The sequence below is a fragment of the Vipera berus genome, assembly GCF_964194415.1.
Source record: "Vipera berus genome assembly, chromosome: 8".
In the NCBI taxonomy this organism is placed as follows: Eukaryota; Metazoa; Chordata; class Lepidosauria; order Squamata; family Viperidae; genus Vipera; species Vipera berus.
In genome coordinates, this window is record NC_138211.1 from 11,376,203 (window position 1) to 11,396,187 (window position 19,985).

At 38.6% G+C, this 19,985-nt stretch overlaps 1 protein-coding gene across 3 annotated transcripts in view; it reads right to left on the reverse strand.

Moving 5' to 3' along the window:
• The window catches only part of OGDH (oxoglutarate dehydrogenase), a 48,575-nt gene that overhangs the window by 16,051 nt on the left and 12,539 nt on the right, over positions 1-19,985 (reverse strand). For 2 of the 3 annotated variants that reach the window (XR_014027246.1, XM_081333909.1), the window contains exons 3-13: positions 18,300-18,488; positions 16,126-16,228; positions 12,173-12,217; positions 9,652-9,767; positions 6,967-7,121; positions 5,776-5,922; positions 5,342-5,432; positions 4,551-4,730; positions 4,237-4,365; positions 1,511-1,690; positions 206-358 (exon numbers count right to left, since the gene is read on the reverse strand). Coding sequence is in view for 2 of the 3 variants with exons in the window: in XM_081333909.1 (XP_081190035.1) it covers positions 206-358; positions 1,511-1,690; positions 4,237-4,365; positions 4,551-4,730; positions 5,342-5,432; positions 5,776-5,922; positions 6,967-7,121; positions 9,652-9,767; positions 12,173-12,217; positions 16,126-16,228; positions 18,300-18,488 (1,488 nt within the window). In the remaining variant the exon portion in view is untranslated. The remainder of the gene's footprint in view (positions 1-205; positions 359-1,510; positions 1,691-4,236; positions 4,366-4,550; positions 4,731-5,341; positions 5,433-5,775; positions 5,923-6,966; positions 7,122-9,651; positions 9,768-12,172; positions 12,218-16,125; positions 16,229-18,299; positions 18,489-19,985) is intronic. The other variant, XM_081333910.1, reaches the window with a different exon arrangement.

A 19,985-nucleotide genomic window follows, 5' to 3' on the forward strand; every position in this document is an offset into this window, starting at 1 on the left:
GTTGCCATAGGAAAATGAGACTATTTGACTAATCCCGGATGTGTTCTGAATGTTCCTGTATTATAATACATGGTGTCGTGTATTATAATATTTATAAAATGCCAAAAGCCTCTGAAATTATGAAATGCTTGGTACCACAATGGGATGAGGAGTATCAAGATTAAGCATGGCTGATCTACAGAATGATTGTTAAGTCATAAAGTACCTCGTATTCTGGTTGATTGACTACTCCTTGTGAAATCAGGGTCTCAGCATACTTCTGTAGCACAGCCTTCTGTTTTCGGATCTGCTTGTACATCAATGGCTGAGTGAACATTGGCTCATCCATCTCATTGTGCCCATTTCGTCTGTAGCACACCTAGCATGTGTGAAAAGGAAAACAAGCCTGTATATTTATTCTTGACCTAAACAATTCATCTTCCCAAATTAAAAGTTTTCAAACTCAGTAACGAGAAGGAAATGCTTGATTGAGGACAAGCATGGGTGTAAAGTGAAGGCAAATGAGCAGAAATAAGAGAGTAAAATCTGGAAAATTTTACATTCTCCACAATCTTCTCTTTCCATCATTCCACAAAGCCCTTCAAAAATGATTCTCAAAGGAGTGGTGGATATGGCTGAATAGGGCAAGCTATTATTTATTTACTTATATAAATACTTATGCAAAGTTCCAGCTCTAAACTACCCTTGTTTTCAACATATCGATATACCATTTCACATTCTGATTTTGGCTTTATAAACTTAATCACTTCCTCTAATGAACTGCATCCAGTCACAACTTTCTTAGCATTCCTCTCAACCCATTAATTCTTCCACTGTATATCTGTTCTGCAGTTCAGCCTTCATGAATTCTATGTGACCAACCCATTTTAGCATAATTCTTTTTAACTGATGCATCCATTTAGAGATAATTTATTCTAGAGTCTATCTCTTCTGGTTTTGCCACAAACATTTCTCGGGTCCTCCATTTCCACTCTATTCAACGCACGTTCAATTTCTCTCGACATGCCTCTTGACAGCCACCATTTCTATATAATAAAGTCCACAGAAGCCCGTACATATCTATTTTTCTGCTTTTAGGAAAATATTATCCACCATCTTTCTGCTAGCATTTGCTCATGTTAAACTTTCTTCAGTCATCTCCAATCTTTAGCCAACATATTATCAAGGCACACAAATTCACCGAGTTATTCGTGTTTTTTTATCACTTACACATCTCTATCAATCAAAGCATTCCTTAATCAAAGAAGTTAAAACAACAAAGGAACATTTATTATCATTTACTTATGAATGTTCAGCATGTATAGGGTATAAATGATAATTTACATTATGATATAGAATTTCTTGCTTGTATAAATGGTATAGGGTTTCCTGCTGGAGCAAGAAGACCTCCAAAATCTCTTCCAATTCTGTTATTCTGTATACCATAATTTTTTTTGTAAATTCCTTAAATAACCTATTATACAGTTCCAACTAAATTTATCAGTATGTCAGAAGAATCAGTACTACCTACCAGATCCACAACTACATCTTTATGGAAAGTACTTCTCCATTCAGCTGCCACATTGCACACATATACCACAGCCTCTGGATCATCAGCATTGACATGGAAAATGGGTGCGTTAACCACACGAGCCACATCTGTTGGGTATGGGGAAGAACGGGCCATACGAGGATCGGTTGTGAATCCAATCTGAGATGACAACAGAAGCCATTTTTAAAAAAATAACGATAAAGGTAATATAGACCGTATGAGGACTTAATACATCATCACTACCTCAAAATTCTTTAGGTGATAAATGGAAAAGTTAGCTAAATACTGAAGGAGTCAGTAAGGTGTTTCCAAATGACTTTTGTGGAATAGTCCTTCCTAAGGATGATGGGTATATATAAAAATACTAAGATTGTAATATGAGGCATGGGTTTGAAAAGATAATTTCTCCAATCTTGGTTCTGCCAAACCCAAAGGTGCTTTTTTCAGGAGGCAACTGGACTTTCTTGTTTTTCTTTGAAGATGTTTCGCTTCTCATCCAAGAAGTTTCGTCAGCTCCGACTGGATGGTGGGGAATGGAAGGATTTATATTCCTGCAGACAGCTGGTCATTTTCCTTCTTTTAGAGAGTCGTTGAGGCCATTTGGACGTTTACCTGTGTCGTCAGGGTCACCTGAGTGGTGGAAATGGGTGTGGAGCCTTCTTGGATGCAGGATGTTTTCTGCCCTGTGTCCCTTCACTGTTGAAGACAGGCGCAGTCTGTTGGGGAAGAATCTGTCTTGTTTGCATCTTAAACTGAAGCAGAAATGGTTCCTGTAGTCTGCAAGGAATGTAAATCCTTCCGTTGCCCACCGTCCAGTCAGAGCTGAAGAATCTTCTTGGATGAGAAGCGAAACGTCTTTGAAGAAAAACAAGAAAGTCCAGTTGCCTCCTGAAAAAGCATTTTTGGGCAATCATGACCTGGATGACTGAGAATCTCCATAGGCGCTGGTTCTGCCAAGAATAGTCAGAAGATTAAAACAGCACTTAGGCTGAGTCACAGGAGTCAAGAGACGTATTCTATGTAAAGTCTAATTTTGCTGGCAATTCTAAAAAAAAAAGTTAACCATTCTTTCTGGAAAAGGAAAAAAAATATTAAAGTAGCCATAATTACATTGGTGTGCACTGCAGACTAGCTAGATGTGACAAGCTTATTTCTAGCTGATACCTGGTCCGTCACTTGTATTATCAGTTCTTCTGGTTACTTCCAAACCAGTCAAAAGTTTTGAAAAGATAATGAGCTAAGGTCAAGGACTTCTGAACAAAAATCACTCTCCTAACAATATCCAGGATCCTTTTCTGTTTTAGTGAGTCAAAGCTAATCAAGCAGTATTCTATTTTTTGTTTCATTTGTCGCTAGTTCTACACTTGCAGTCTCCCAAGACTAGCAATTTGACATCCACACGTCTGTTTGGGCAACTTCATTCTGATTCAAACAGTCATGAATGTCCCCAAACCCTAAAGCTGTTTTTCCCTATAATATACTCAGAGAAGCTGTAGGTTAAAAGAGAGAAGCCCGAGGCCACTACTTTCCTGCTCCAAAAGGGCTCCTTCATGTAGAGCAGACATGTCAAACCCGCGATGTCACGTGACGTCGCGAGACATATCGGGACTATTTTGCCATTGTCGGCAATGGGGTGGGAGTGGCTTCTGGATGACGCGTCCAGCCCGCGGGCCGGCAGTTTGACACCACTGACGTAGAAGAATAAATAGAGCTTCAAGATAGAACTGAAGGGAAGTTTCTCAAGAATTACCGTGCAAAAGTGATGTCCCATGCAAATAACAACAGGGCCTCACCAAGGAAAGACAAGAAAAGGAATAATAAGAATTTTGCAGTACAAGACATAAGGCCTTTATTTTGTATCTAAGTTTCAGATAGGGGTGGCTGTTAAATGTATATACAGTAGTAGGGTCCCTATTCCTTAAGTTCCATATCCTCAAATTGCTCTGACGACAGACTAAATTGTTCCCTTCAAAGGTTTTTATCACCATCAGACGCTCAGGAAAGCAGGATAATGTACAGATCTATCCCTTAGTCCAGGGGTGTCAAACTCAATTTCATTGAGGGCCGCATCAGCATTGCGGTTGCCCTCAAGGGGCCGGGTGGGTATGGCCAGGGTGGGCGTGGCCTACTGGGTGGGCATGGCTAGAGTGCATATGGCCTACTGGGTGGGCATGGCCAGCTCTACATCGTTTGCATCAAGGGTGCCTATGGGGGCCTGGGTGGGAGTGGGACAGATCTGAGGGTCTCTGGCAGAAGGAGGGTCTCTGGGCCAGAGCCAAGGCAGTGGGGGCCGTTCCCTCACTGTTTCCAGGATGGCTTCGAGGGCCACATGAAACCACTTTGCGGGCCGGATCTGGCCCCCGGGCCTTGTGTTTGACATGTCTGCCTTAGTCTCATAATCACTGGTATTCCCTGTCAAATCAGAAAGCAAGAAACGCGCGTGGGACATTCCAAATTCTTGGTTAACCATCAGCAAATCAGTCTTCATCTGACAAGTTTGAAACTGAGTTGGGATTGCTTCAGTTTTTATTCTCTATCAACTCTTCTATCACTTCAAAGTAAATAAACTTAACAACCCAAACACTAACTTTAAAGTTCAACTAAGAACGCAAACAATAAAACAGCTGCTAATCAGTCGCCTGCTCTTGGTAACATTTAACTTAAGAGAATCCGATACGGTAACAAAAAAAGAATAGGTATTTTACCTGATTGTTCACCACCACGTGAACTGTCCCATGGGTTGTATAGGAAGGCAGGTCGCTCAAATGGAAAGTCTCGTAAACGATTCCCTGACCGGCAAAAGCAGCATCTCCATGCAAAAGGATTGACATCACCTTTTTAAGACCAGAAACACATTAAAGACGTGTTAATAACTTTGGAGCATGAGGTGTCAAATGCACCCGCAACACTCTCAATGTAAAAAACAAAAGGAAAAAGAACCTCTTCCCTTGGACACCCACATGGACAAAACAGCAAAGCAAAGCACAAAGGAGAAGCTGTCTTATATATGCCAGCTTACTTTCTTTCCTTCAGTGTCCCCGCAGTAAAATTGTTCTGCCTTTGTTTTGCCCTGAACGACGGGATCGGCGGCTTCCAAATGAGAAGGATTTGCCACCAGTGAAAGAGTGATGGTTCTGTCAGTGACACGGTTAATCCTTCGGTGATACATTCCCAAGTGGTACTTCACATCCCCTGAGCCCTGAGGAAAGAGAATATTATTACAGGGATGCGTTCTTTTTCTAGTGGATTTTTAAGAGCTTCAAGATGGCTACTTTGGAACTTAGAAGAGAATGAACACAGACCCTTCACAACAGAGTCCGAAATTCAAATCAGAATTAAGGCAGCAGTGGGGCTGCTCTTTGAACTCCTAATACTGCCGTTCACTTTGTACAATATGAATAGGATTTAGCAAGATAAATCTAGCTGGATTAAGATGCACTGAATAACTGTTACTCAGTCTGTGAATGGCATAGTGACCAGTGCCAGAAATTGCATATTTTCATTATTTTTTGCACCCAGCTGTTTCTTTTAAGTCACCTGAGATTCACCCCTTAAGCTCAAGCTGACATGAAAGCACTTTTATGCCGCGGGAACCTCATTCCTGGCGTTCAAAATCTACCTTGAAAACGACTGGAAAACTGAGAAACTAGAAAAAATGTTACGGCACATTGTTCCGATCACACCCAACTTGTTTCAGTGGCAAACACAGATGTTGCCATTGTCTTCGAAACTAAATACAGTAGTTATTAACTAATATGAAGGAAGTTCCTGTCAAGTAAAATATATAATCCAAATAAAAATTGAACTCACTTCATCTGCAGCTTCTAGCTTAGAATCAAACTGGCAGAAAATTTGCTCCAACTCCTTTCTGATAACATTGGCAAGGACATTCAGACGCCCTCTAGAAAACCAAAATCATATTTAGTGAGACAGTTAGTACACAGAATACATTCAGTCTGCTAAAGGAGAAGTAATAATTTTAATTAATGAATGAAATCAAATAAATTTGACTTAAACAAGGCTTCAATTACTATTTCGCATTCCTCTTTATGGCGACCCTATGTTGTATCAGCATTTGAAAAAAAAAGTGAGCCTTTGGGACTGGAAAAAAGAGCAAAATCATAAAAATGGATCGCAGGAAGAATCCAACTCAGAATGCCTTGACGAAAGGGCAGGTTGAAATTCGGCACACACTCTCGATAGCCTCACTCTCTGCAACCAGTTTCCTCCAAGGACAACTTTACCTGTGAGGCATTCCCATGATAACATAATCCACTCCTTTCTCACTTGACTTGTCAATTATTGTCTTTAACGCAGGAATCAGAACCTCACAGCCTTCCAAACCAAACCGTTTCTCTGAAGACCACTTTCTGTGCAGGAACTCCTCAAACCTGTAAAACAGAGATGCTGTCACACAATCTGTATGAGTCTCTGGGCTCTTCCGCAGAGCCATGCTAATGTGCATCCCTCCTCCCCTTATGAGGAGAGTACGTGGATATAAATCTTATGGCTCTTATGGCTATCTTACTGCATCTCAGGAGCCAGGCTGGGAAGTGCTGCTACCCTTATAGAATGAAATGTGGAAACATGGAGATGATGGAATATTGGATTCTCTGCTGTCCCTCTTCCTGCCCCAAGTGTTACCTATCAGGAGAAAAACTAACCACCATTTGCTCTCCTGAATGCACAGTGGTCTTGATGACTACTTCAACAAATCCTGCTATTGTCAGGTGCAAATAAACGTGGTTTCTTATGAATAGCCAAAGCCATTAACTTTATTATTTGCCACACATTTACAAGAATCTTACCAGCCTGTATGACTTACTCTGGAATGACCAGATAGGCTTCATGGATCTTAGAAGAAGTCAAGCTTGTGGCACTTGTGGCTGCACAGTGACCCCAAGGTAGGCTCTCACTTGACCCCCTTCTTCCAGCCTAGTTGGCAGTTTCCCAACAGTTACCCATCTTTCCTTGTTACGTAAGAGCAGTTCTATATTGCCAATTGAAAGGTTAGCCACTGTTTCAAGAGTGATGGAAGCTGCAGTCTAAACATCTATGGAGAACATTTTCCATGAGATACAGGCTTTCACAAATGCCACAACTGACACTTTGTGGGGTTATAAACGGGGCTTTTTTTGTCATAGAACACTCAGAACAGAGTTCCAGCACCTTTTTTGGATGGAACCTTGTAGGGTAGGGTAGGCAAGGCAGGTTGTATGACATGTGTGAGTTCCGGCACCTTTTTCTTTTACAAAAAAGCACTGGTTATAAATATGGCTAGGATAGACCGTTTACATCTCAATTTACTGAAGGTATTATGTCCTTGACTGTGTCTATGAAATATGAAACTAGGAAAGCTTAAAACTGAACATAATTCTTTTACTACCTGTAACTCCAACCAATGGCAACTATGCAAGTTAATGAAAAGGAAATACCTGGTTGAACGCACTAGTCTGGCCAGCAGGGTGCGCTTTTCCTCACTGGAGAATTGCATGACACCAGGCGTTTCAAATTTCTGCCTTATCCACTGACATTGCTCAAGATCATTAATAAACATGAATTCCACTCCAATGTGCTGACAGTAAGCCATCTGTTAAAGAAAGGAAGGATGCAAGTTGGAGCAGAAGATTCAGTCATCTCAAAGCACAAATTAAGAGCTTACTTTATATGAGCTAAGTCTTAATCTTATTCAAAAGTTTTCCTCTTTCCAAAAACCAAATTAATAACTGTGATGATTAAGTCAATCCGGAAAGTCTAAGCCAGATACGCTAGGATTTCAGTCCAAGTGCTGACAAATCAAACCCAACAAATAACGCGCTAGTTAGACATTACATTATTCCTGAAAAATGTAAACAATTGAGATTTGGCAACTGAAGACTGCACAGTTCTATTCAATAATAAAACAAAAAGTTACATTTAGTTATAAAATGAAGTTAGTTATTTCTAAAATCTTCCATTAACAGTGGACATCAGGGGACCATTAGGTGTAAAGATCAGTTGTAGCAGACAATTTTCCTAGGAGAATATTGTCAGCTATGGATTTACATAATGTAAAGTGCTGTTGCACAGAAATACTGATATGCTTTGGAGTATGTCCGGTTTCCATGAGACACTGGTAAAAAGAGATGGTTTGAAATGTGCGGGAGCATGACTGTGGCATTTCTTTAAAAAGAAATGTGTTTCTTTTCCCTTAATTTTTTCTAGCAAAAAATTGCCTGAAAAGAACTTGGCTGCTTTAAGGGGCTGACTTATTAAAGAAGCTGCATGTTAATGAGAATGGCCTTGTCTGTTTTCAAGCTTATGAGGAAGCTGCAAAAAAGTTGTAGTTGCTTTAAAAAGGCAGAGTATTTCCGTGTTTTCCAAAGCACCTCTTTTTAATAATTTTCAAAGCAAGCACAGTCCTGCTGTCCAGTGCACTCTACAATCTGACTACTAGCTAAAATCAAAGAAAGATAAACCTAGGTGCAAAGTGCTTCTTAAAGTCAGGAATTTGAATATAACTGAATTTACACTTCAGGTAACTGAAAATACTAACTGTGCCAGGCAGGGGTGGAATAGAGGGACTACAGAGAAACAGGGAAGAAATGGCATTTAAATAACCTTGCTGGAAATTATTTTTAGCCAGAGTCGTGACGCTGAGAACATGAGCAGGGAACAGAGAGCTATTCCCTTCATCGGAAAGTAGTGCTACTTAATAAAAGATAGAAATTAGAAGCTGGCTTATCAGGGGAGAGGAGAACAACTCCAAAACCCAGAATAAATGGGAAGCTGGGCCAGGGAAAAACCTCTGCTAATGAGGTGGTTGAAATTTCTTTTCTACATAAGGCAATTGCAGCAGAGTCCTTATAGGAATTACAATGACCTCGAGAATTGGTGTTGTTTTTTTCTTTCCAATTCCATTTCCTTCGTTTCAGTTTCTTTTAGAGTCAGCAACAACTTTTTTTTTAGCAGAGTCACCCATTATTGTCAAAGGAAATTGTGTGACTGCCAGAAAAAGGAAGTGCATCCTTTGGAAATGACCATTTTAAACTTTCACATGCGCACATTTTCCCCCACAAGGCATCCTTTTTTAGAATAGAGAACTCACTAGATCAGCTTTGCTCTTTCCTGATTGTTTTTGAGGGTATGGGGAAGTCACATTACAGTTTTTATTTTACAGATTTCTAAAATAGTGGCTGGGCTTGCACAACATAAGGGCTAAAATGACGTTTTGGCTATTTGTATTTCAGAATAATAGGAAAGCCAATTAGTTCAGCCCATTTATAGTTCAGTGTTTAGGAACTCAGGTAATTGGGCTCATTTGGCAAACCATGGTTAATTATGCAACAGAATGTCATACAAACATGCTACCTAATTTGATAATGGATATCAAGTAGCCTCACAATTTATTTCCCTAGATTCATGGATTTAAGATTATACATGGCAGCACTTGTTTTGAAACATTAACCATCAAGTTTCATAAGCTAAAAGATTCTTTTATTCATATCAAACCTTTGTATTCTCTGTAGCAGGTCTTCTCTGTGATGATGTCCACCCTACATAACAGCGGTCTTCAAACCTGGCAACTTTTAAGACTTGTGGGCTTCAACTCCCAGAATTCCTCAGCCAGTCAAGGCTGGCTGAGGAATTCTGGGAGTTGAAGTCCACAAGTCTTAAAGTTGCCAAGTTTGAAGACCCCTGTTACAGAACAATCTTCGTCCTATGTTATGTCAGATTGTTGGCATATTCTTTTGATTTTTTTTTCTAGTCAGTAGAATTTTTTTTTAATTATTATTATTATAAATCTTTTATTCATAAAACATGAAACTCAGTCAACTGAACACTCAAATTGACTGGCACTAATGGTTGACATGGGTTGCTGCCAGCATCCTAGGTATCAACCAGGTATCTCCTTAAAATGTAAGACATTCCGAGTAGCACAGTTTTTTGTAGCTTTGCTGGAGTTATTGCATTATTTTTTATTATTATTATTATTATTATTATTATTATTATTATTATTATTATTATTATTATTATTATTATTATTATTATTATTATTATTATTATTCCATGATCCCTTATTATTTTACTGGATTGTTTACATCCACAGGATCCCCAAAATGCTTAGCTGGCCTTCTTACCTCCAAACGGCGGATGATTTCTCGAAGAGGAAGAGCGGACTCGTTTCCTCCAATGAAAGTCGTAGTTGGCAAGTGAAAGACTTTGTCGAGGTCGGATTCGTCTAGGCCATAAAACCCTGCAGGATTTTCATAGGTAGCAGAAGGCAAAGGAGGATTGGGGAAGGTGTTCAGTTCAAGACAGTCGTGACACAGGAACCAGGTTTTTGGTAGGGACGGGGAGGGACAAGAAAAGCAGCACAAAGTAAGCATGAAGGAGGTTTGTGTGAATACAACAAAAGCAGGAATTAAAATACGTGGCAGATAAAGTGAAAACAAAAGAAGTATAAGAGTCACACAGTATATGAACGTAAGAAATATACTTGCCATGAAAATTGGTAATTAAACCCAGGGAAGTGATTAACAAGGAATTTAGACCTCCACACATACATTTGTAGAACATAATGGGTACAAGGACAGCAAACACATAGTGCCACCACATATTCAAAATTAAAATAAACTGAAGCAGGAAATGAAGAGTTAAAAGGACCAATTTCCCAGAACCAAAAGTATGAAAAGCCGCAGGATGATACAGGGATCTGCAGAGGACTCTCCTGAATAGCTCACCACCAGGAACAAGGATTTTATACTGAGGTGGTCTCTGTATAAGCAAAACTCTTTCCATAAGCTCCACAAACGTTTCGACTTCTGGAAATCTTCAAAGCATTTCTCAACAATTCTCTTAAAGAGCTATTACCAAACATTCCTTCCCCCATCTACTATATATGATTGTGTAGCTAGACTATAACGGGACTAACATTAACATATTTTTGCATCAGCTGCTGGAATAATTAAAAATAGTTCTGCAGCTGATGATCCGATAGCTTTGAAAGCTGGGAAGATGATAGAAATGGAAACTTTCAGAAGGGCCAGTTCTGTACTGCATCCTAATGAAAAGAGGCAACTAGCATAGACAAGATATATCTGTTTTGAAATTATTCCTCACCTTTCACTTCAACTAAATGCTAAACCCAAAAATATTTGGGAGAAATCTAACAGAATAACTAAGTTATCACAAAATACAAAGGAACCTAGAAAAAAGGTTATATAAAAGTCCAAAATCATATAAAGGCCAAATTCCTGATGGGGAAAAAGCAACAACCGGAAGAAGGCTAGCAAAGCTACAGGATTGCTGGGAATGACACAGGACTCCTGGGCAGCAAATTCCATACCTTGGTTGCTATATCAAGAATACTTCCCCCCCCACCAGATTTCTACCAGCCATGCATCAGATGCAGAGAGATTCAATGGATCTCACTGCTTGGAGAAATATTGTGTAGGAGGCGATTCCATTCTTACTTTAACAAGATCTCTTTGAAACAGGAAAAATAAATTTTATGATCTTCTATATACAGCTAACATGAAGAAAAGACAGTCCATTCTTGTTTTGACATTGTTTGGCTACGATGTTTAGTCACTTATATACCTCAGCAGCCATCAATGATGCAGAATGATGGCAAAAAACAAAAACCCCGAGACAAATGTGATAGGTATACTGCAGAGAAAGAATGTTTGGCTGGTTAATTCAGTATCTTAAGCAGAGAATGGCTGGTTTTTAAAATAATTTTTGGTCCAAATCTTTATTCAGCTACTTAGGACTCCTGAATAAAATAAGAGATAGACGTCTACTGTAATAATCATATTGTAGATAACTGGCCTGAAAAAGCCAAAAGTCATTCTCATTCTTAGGCCAAAATACAATTATGTTTATTGTGAATTGTGATTGGAAGAGTTGTTTATTATAGGCATCAAATTTTCACAAGAGATAGAGAGATTTCTCAAACCCGTACAGTGTTAGGCCTACAGCAATTGCAAGAAGATACCCAGATAAACTGCAGAACTGCTTTTCGATATTGTTCCCTTTCAATCATTGGATTAAAAAATACATATTTTCAGCTAGAAGTTTGCAAGTAAAATGCTCAGCTATTCTGAAAAAAACCCAGAGCAGGCTTACAAAAAGATGGCACTTATTTTTTTTCTTTTAGCAATGCAGATGCAGTTAATGAACATCCACCTCCTAAATTTCACTATCCACAAAGAACTTTCTGCACAACGAAAAGAAATACCACACAACAAAATAACACACAACTCGGCTAATACATAAACCTCAACCAATTTTATGCGTCCTGATGAACACCCCGTGAACAAATCACATTTTAGCAGAGACCAATATGTTAAAGCGCAACAAAGCTTTCTGAAGTATTCCAAAACAAGCAAACAGAAAGCAAATAAAGAGAAAATAGCTACCACGCTGAACTCAATGAAAGAGAACGTAATTGGGGAGCATGGCTGATGAAGCGCTTTGACCACACACACCTCTCCACTGAACACGGAAAGCGATTCTGATGGGGGAAAAAGACAAAAGGCCAAAAACGCTACTGCAAAATGGGGCAAGCTGTAACTTTACCTATGCTGTACATGCCCAGAGTCAACTATTCAGAGAGTCCTAAACTCCAGAATGGTTAAATGCTCATTATTTGCATACCTCCTACTGTTAGCACTCTCAGCCGCTCCTTGAATACAGCAAGATCTGGGGAGGGAGGGAAAGGTTGGGTGCAGAAAGGAGAAGACAGAGAAACTGAGTCAAAGTTAGTCTCTTTTTAAATTCCGAAGAACTGAGAAAGTAGTTGCAAAAAAGAGAAAGTAAGCTTTTTAAAAACAGTATCCACACATAACACAGTAAAAAAAAAAGTCACCAAAGAAAAAGGGTTAGAATGGAAGATGACTGTATGCCAGGAGAAAATCTAAAGAACCTTTCAGAACCAGCCATATTGACCGCAGAGAAAATAAAATAAGCACAGCAGTTACACCTGACAGATCAATGGCAGTTAAGTTACACGTTTGGGACTTCATTGCTTAGGCAAATGGGGGAAAAAATCCTAAACATTAAAGTTGTAAAATGCCCTTAGGACAAGTTTCTGGTCAAAAATCACAAGGGAATGTGTATTACAGAATCTTGTACCCGTTCTACGTGAGACTGTTGTGATTTGAGATTTTATAAATCACTGCGCTGGAAGGCATAGGATAGCACAGGATTCACACACTTTATGCTACCGTATCCTGTGCTACAGATCCAACTGAAAAGCAACAAAGGTTAGGAAAAGTTACAATCTTGTTTATGTATCTGAACCTTCAGTCAACATTCTATGCACGGACAATTCTAGTTTTCCTATTCTTATCTATAATTTGTTTATATAAGTGAGAAACACAGTTTAACTGAGAACAGGTTTCTATCTTTGACTCTTTAAACATATGGAAATGTTACTCTTCCAGATTGTCTCTGCACAAGAGGGAATGCAATTCTGCCAGACAAGATCTTCAACAATGACTTTACTGGATGTAGCCTGCAAATTTAATAGACTGCTTTCTGCATCTCCTTGGGGGGGGGGGGGAGGGCTTCATAATAACACAGTTAAAACTGTAGAATTCTTCCCTCCCCTCCCCCCAAGATATTTTAAATTCTGCATTTAAAAAGTGCTGGTCAAATGAATAGATGAAAAGATTCAACAGCTACTAGGGTTGTAACCTTTAATATCAGATATAACGTATCTCAGTTATTAGGATGAGCTTTTATTTTGCTCTTGGTGTGTCTTGAGCTTAGGACAAAGATCCTATTACATTTTTTAGAAAAGGATATGGTCGTGCATAGCAGTTGCCTTTTGTCCAATGCATACTTCATCCTGCCACCGTCCTTTCACCACTATGCTGGAGATATGACAGAACGATTCAGTTAATTATGTGGTTTTTGAATAAGCGTATATGGAATCCTAGAAGTTCTGGATGACTTGCCGTATTATGCATTCTGCATTGTCTAACAGAAGAAGCAAAAAAAGGCTGAAGCCCTGAAACCCCTTTTAAATTAACACTGCTGAGATTTTGAAAGATGGGGCAGTGAGGAGTTTCCTAAGAATAACTCTTCCCAAAGCACGTATCATGGGAATAGAATAATCTTTATAAAATGGTGAAAGGACCTTAAGTTATGATTCATCAAAATAATTATACGCCACATTTGGAACCTTAGTTTTTGTGGTATGGCCCGAAGTCTTAAATTCTGCATTTAGAAGCAGAGAACTTCAGAGGCCTCTGGGTCTTCCTGCTTACGTGGCTATGTCTTCTTCACCTTCTCCCAACTATCACTTCAACTCTGAATACACTACACATGGTAAGAGCAGGGACAATTACATTTAACCTTGTTGTTAACAGGTTCTGATTTGTTCTGAAGTTATGGACTCCTTTATCCTCAATTTGGCGTTCTTCAGATAGGTTGGAGTTTGATTCCTAGAATCCCGCACAAATCACTGTGCTGCCTGGAGAATTCCGGGTTGCGGAAATCCATATATCTGGAGGGTGTTCTGGCTAGACAATGCTCTTCCACGTTAAAATGAAAATAAAGTGTGGAAAAGGGTCAAAGGTGAAACACTTAATATGAATATGATTTTGTCCATTGCTTTCAGATAATGCAAAGTTAGCTTCATTCTAAAACGCTTGACCAAAATGCTAGTTTCAAAGAAGTTGCACATCTCTTCAATCAACAATATCAGCTGCTTCAGAGTTAGAGGTAGGAGCAACCCTTTTCTAAGTCTTCCTGAACTACAGTATATATCTATCAGCTACCTACTTACCTACCTACCTATTATGAATCCACCTTTTGTATAATTTTCCTGTTCTGAATGGGCACATATGGTTCCAAGCAAAGAGTTTACCTTAATTTATAAATATGTGGTAGTGGAATGATGTAAAGGACAGAGAGAATGGTCTAGAACACAGGGGTCAAATTCGCCACGTCACGCAACTTTTTTTGCATTGTTGGAGCTGGGTGGGCGCGGTCTCTGTATGATGCAACCAGCCGGCGGGCTGGCAGTTTGACACCCCTGGCCTAGAAGGACAGGATGAAGAATTGCTTTCAAGGCAATGATGACATAAAAGGGGCCTGAGCCTGGTCAAGAAAGTAACTTGAGAAAAGCCCTTAACAGGTTCACACGGAGATAAAAAGATGGAGGGGAAACTATATTCAGGCTTGCAGGATCCTGTTATTATAGCTGTTATAACAAAAGCAGTACTGATCAACATGGTGTTGCTGGTCTATCTTATAGGGCTGACAATAATTACTATGCACGGAGCCCATACTATTTATTTACATTTTATACAATATATTTGTAGAATTCACTGGTAAAATAAATAAAATACAACCCTTACATTTCTTAAATCATCTCCTACATTAATGTTTAATTTTTATTCAGACAAAAATTCTAAGTGTTTCTACATTTTAATGAAATATTCATATGACAATTTCAACCATTCAATAGATTTGACAGAAGACAAAGATAATTCAGATGAAACCACTTGAAATGTCCATTACACACACACACACACACACACACACACAGAGTTCAGAAGCCACCATCATTCCAGTGCACTCCTTTAACCTAAAACAGTTATGTCTGCCTAAGGTGAATCTTTTAATTTTTGTGAAATGTGGAAGGAATTCCACACCACACACACACAAACACACACACTCTCAATATTGGGGATCTAGGAGGGCCTGGTACAACCTTCTGGGTTTAGGAGTCCAGCTTAATGTACAAGGGGCAATAACTTCAGAGTGGAGATTTAGTAAAGTGAACTGCACTTAGTGTGTTCTTAGATATTCACCAAAGTTACACTGCTGTTTTATTTAATTTTATTTATTAAAAACATTTACACACTAGCCCATCTTTCAACCAACTCTGATTTTCTTAAATGCTTTCCATCTCACCAATACACACACGCTGATACACACGTACACCATCTAATCGGTACACACCGTCAATTCACATCATTTATTTTACATGCACAAAGACTCTAAATCAAAGTTTAGTCTGGAAAGGGGTTAGTGGTCATTATTGTTACTCTATTCTAAGTTAGAAGCATGCTACTTAGAAGCATTGGCAGAGCCAGGTTGATTAACCTGTGGAAAGCACCAGCGGTCGGTAGAGCTCAGCCACCACAACTGGCCCTATACTGAAGGGAAAAATAGTGGCCAGAATTTTTTTAAAAAAACAAAACACCAGGAGCTCTACCGGAAAAACCAAATTCCAAGTATTGCTCAGCGAGGGCACCCTCACCTAAAGAATCACACATGCACCTCTCCAGCCAAGGATCTGGATCATTTCAGTCTTTTGATTAGAGGTGGGAATGCATTCCAAAGCTTCCTTATCATGATCACTGATGGAGTCGTTAGTCAAAGTTGCAACTGTTACAGTGGTAAGTGACTAGGGAAACGATCAACAATGCCACTGTTCCTTTCGTTCGTTTGTTTGTTTCTTTTTAAAGTGATCATTAGGAAGGAAACTTAAGACCTTTCCCTTCAAATTTAGTGAAGCAATCTATCTAGAAGCTGTGAAAGTGAGAGAGGAGCCCAAGCAATGCGGCACTAGCTGCTTTTTTTGGAGCCCTCACCCAGTTTGTCTGCGGAAGTGATAATATCGGCTGGAACGGAAGAGTCCAGATCAGCATCCAAGATGCCCAATGGGTCGAGCTGGGCTACATGATGCCCTCGAATCTATGAAATGGGCCGGAAATGAAAAGGATAGTGGAAACCAAAAAGAGGGAAATGGAGGGGAAAGAGGGGCGGAAAGGAAAGGAGTGTAAAAGTTAAACGTTGTATTCAATTTAACTTGCAGAATAATTCTCACCAATGTTTGGCGAATCAGTTACTGTCGAATCATCAAAATTTACACAACTAATGCCGAGAGGATCAAGCTTGGCAATGTGGTGACCCCTGACCTAGAAACAACAACAAAATTAGTCATGAAGTTGGGTAACAGTCACCCTTCCCGTTTGCAGGAGTTCTGCAAGTACTGAATTTATCCAAATCCACGCTGAATGTATTTCAACAGTTAAGAATGTATGAAAAACTAGCTTGCATTCATATATTAACGTATTTTTTTTCCTTGAAGTAAAAAAGAGCGATGTATTTAGTAACATTCTTGTGACTTAGTACTTTAAAATTTCCCTTCATTTGTTTAATTAAACTGGGGGGAAAAAAGATAAGAAAAAACTAACCAAAGGGGATACACACACATACACACACACAGAAATATATACATACATACACACACACATACACACATATATACAATTTTACATAAAAGTTTCATGAAATAATAACTATATTTTATCAGAATAATCGACATATAGTCTATTGCTAGAAGCAATGCATTTGTAAGTTGCAAATAGCATCAGGTCTTCAGACTGCTGAGTAATTGGGGCCATAAATTTATCTTTCCAAGCCCAATTCTCTTAGCAATATGAAGGACTTGGAAAATCAATTTGCTTTGTCCAGTGGCTAATTTCTATACATAAGATACATAATCCAAACAGATGTGAACATTTGAACACACACACACACACACACACACACACACACGAAATTGTTTCTAAAAGATCCTTATGGAACAGGGATCCACATTCCTGTTTCTTGACAGCAATGGAATGTCCCATCTAGGATTAAGAGAATATACCAAATGGTCTCAAGGGCAGGAAGACTTACTCAGTAAGATTATCACTACTTTATTAAGTTCCATTTTTTTTGCTCCTGCCCATCATAACAAGTCATTAATTACAGAGATTAAATGCTTTATAAAGGTATTGCATAAAGCTGCATATTGAAAAAACTGTTTCATTTGACTTTTTTCTCTCTCTGAAGCACTGTAAGTGATAAGTCTCACAAGTTCAGGTCCATTCTTCTACTCAATGAATCTTTTTATGAATATTACTATATAAAATAAAACACATATATGTGAAGAAAGCAATTTACCACAGCAGCTATTTGATTTTAAAATATAAAGAATATAACAACAGAAATCATGTTCTTAAGCAGGGAATTTTCTGAAATATGAAGCTATTTTAGACATTTTCAATTAATGCTTTACGATCCATCTCAAGAATATAAAGCAGGAAAAATGTAGTAACAAAAACCACTGTTTTAATCAAGGGAGAAAAAAATGCTTTGAAAAGGTTTTGAATACAATAATATACAAATTATGTAATTTCAAATCTTGGAAATCTGTTCACTTTTTAAAAATATTATAGGAATCTCATAAGATTTTAGCAATTTTATTTGCACAACCTTATTAAAAATTACCTGGAATGAAGTAAGAAATGTATTTGCTGTCAATAAGGCCATGGATTACCAATGATCCTGTATGAACTAGGACTAGATCCTGCTATATTGCATTTCTATAAAGATACAGACGCCGTCCTTATAATTCTCTTATTTTACAAAATACTCAAGCAATTCTGATTATTCCATGTACAGATGCTATTGTCAGCCGTCAGTATGATTCAGTTTCTAGGAGTGTGCAAATTTTGCTACGCCGTTTGTAAAACAAGACATATAACCAAGCATCAGTTAACTTGTTACAAACTCTCATGTTTTGCTTTGTGTCATCTATTGTTCCTCTGTTCTGGTTCAGCGATTGTAATAAAAAAGTAAAGTTGATTTTAAAAAATGCTCTGTTCTATTTAAGCACCGAGGTTAAATCTTACAGCTGAAACAATAACTAATTACCACGTACAAAGAAAATAAACTTTTTTCCTTAAAAAAAAACACAAACAAACCACACCCTTACCTGGTATGCCCTGATAAGCGACTGGACTGCAAGATGGTCTTCCACCAGCTTATCTACATTTGGCTGTGCTTGAACCAGTGACTGTGCATGGGCCAGGGTTGATAAGCTGGTATTTAACGGAGGGGGGCTTTGGTAAGCTGTACCTGGAGCAGCTCCAGCATTGGCATTGCGAAAGAATATGTCCCACGACTAAAGTAAATAAAAATAAAAGTCCATTTTATAGGGAATTACGTCTTCAAACAACTTTTATCTATTTTGACAAGTCAAATTTCTTTAACTTCTGCACAGTAGTACGTACATTAGACACAGTACTAGCGATAATCAAATGTTATTAGACTCAGGAGACTGAGTCTTAACTGCTTCCCCTTAATTCATTTCATACCATAAGGCTTATAGAACATACCAACGATAACCCTTATCTTCTGTGGCCTTTTTTTTATTAGCCCTACTAACGTACAGGTAGTCCTTGACTTACGATGATCTGCTTAGTGACTGTTTGATGTTACAACAGCATTGGAAAAAGTGATTTAGCATTGTTCCTCCCACTCACAGCTACTGCAGCACCCCCACAGTCATCTGAGCAAAATTTGGGCTCAGCGTCCAAATTTGACAATGGTTGCAGTATCCTGCGGTCACATGATTGCCATTGGCGGCCATCCGAGCCAGTTTCCAACAAGCAAAATAAATTGTGGTTGCCAGATTCACTAAACTACTGCAGTTATTCCACCTATAGCTATGAAAAAAGGTCATAAAATCAGGTCTGAGTTATTTAATAACCGCCTTGCATTGGAAATTCTGGTCCCAGTAGTCATTTTTGTAGAACAACCCCCCCCCCCAGATATCTACAGTATCTGGAAAATAAACAGACTGAAATAGACAAATATCAAAATCAGAAGCGTTACATCCCCCCCCTCTTTGTTTAGTCCCATTTGAAGGGCAGGAGTTTATAATAATACAGCAAAACAGTTCAATGCCTCTCTAGTATTGCTGCACTGATCAAAGTGTAAAATACAGTAACAATTGGTCTTTTCAATGAAGGCCAATGGGGCACAGCAACGAAAGAAAGATTTGTAGGTTCCAGCAGGAACTTTAAAACGCCTGTATGATTATTAAGATTTTTTTCCAGTCCTGCTTCTCACATTTATATGAACAAAGGTTAAATGAAAAAGCAGTGCTTAGGAGTAGCATTATGGTCTTGGAAATCAACAAAGCACTTACAAATGTTGTTAATTACATACATATAAGAAATAGATTTTCTGTTCTATGATTTATGACTTTGCCCTGGTTAGTGATGGTAACAACTCATATACAGATTATTTTAATAATCTCACTTCTTTACACTAAGAGACATAGACACAATATTCCCCAGTATACCATAGTTTACTCATATTCTCTCCCGTTAAAAAAGTGACTAGATTCTCAAATGAAATTTAGGCCATCCAAGTTATTTTCCCCCCTCAAATTTAAATATTGCTGAATTCTGTTGAGTTTTTAACCTTTGACTGTTACCCGACACATCCCTGTAACATGAGCAAGAAATAAATACAGGAATCTCATAATCATATGCACTATACTGCTAAGCTTGTAAGCCGCCCTGAGTCTTCGGAGAAGGGCGGGATATAAATGGAATTTAAAAAAAAAAAGGTTCCTTGGATGTCAAAAGAGAAAAAGATATCTCACAAACTC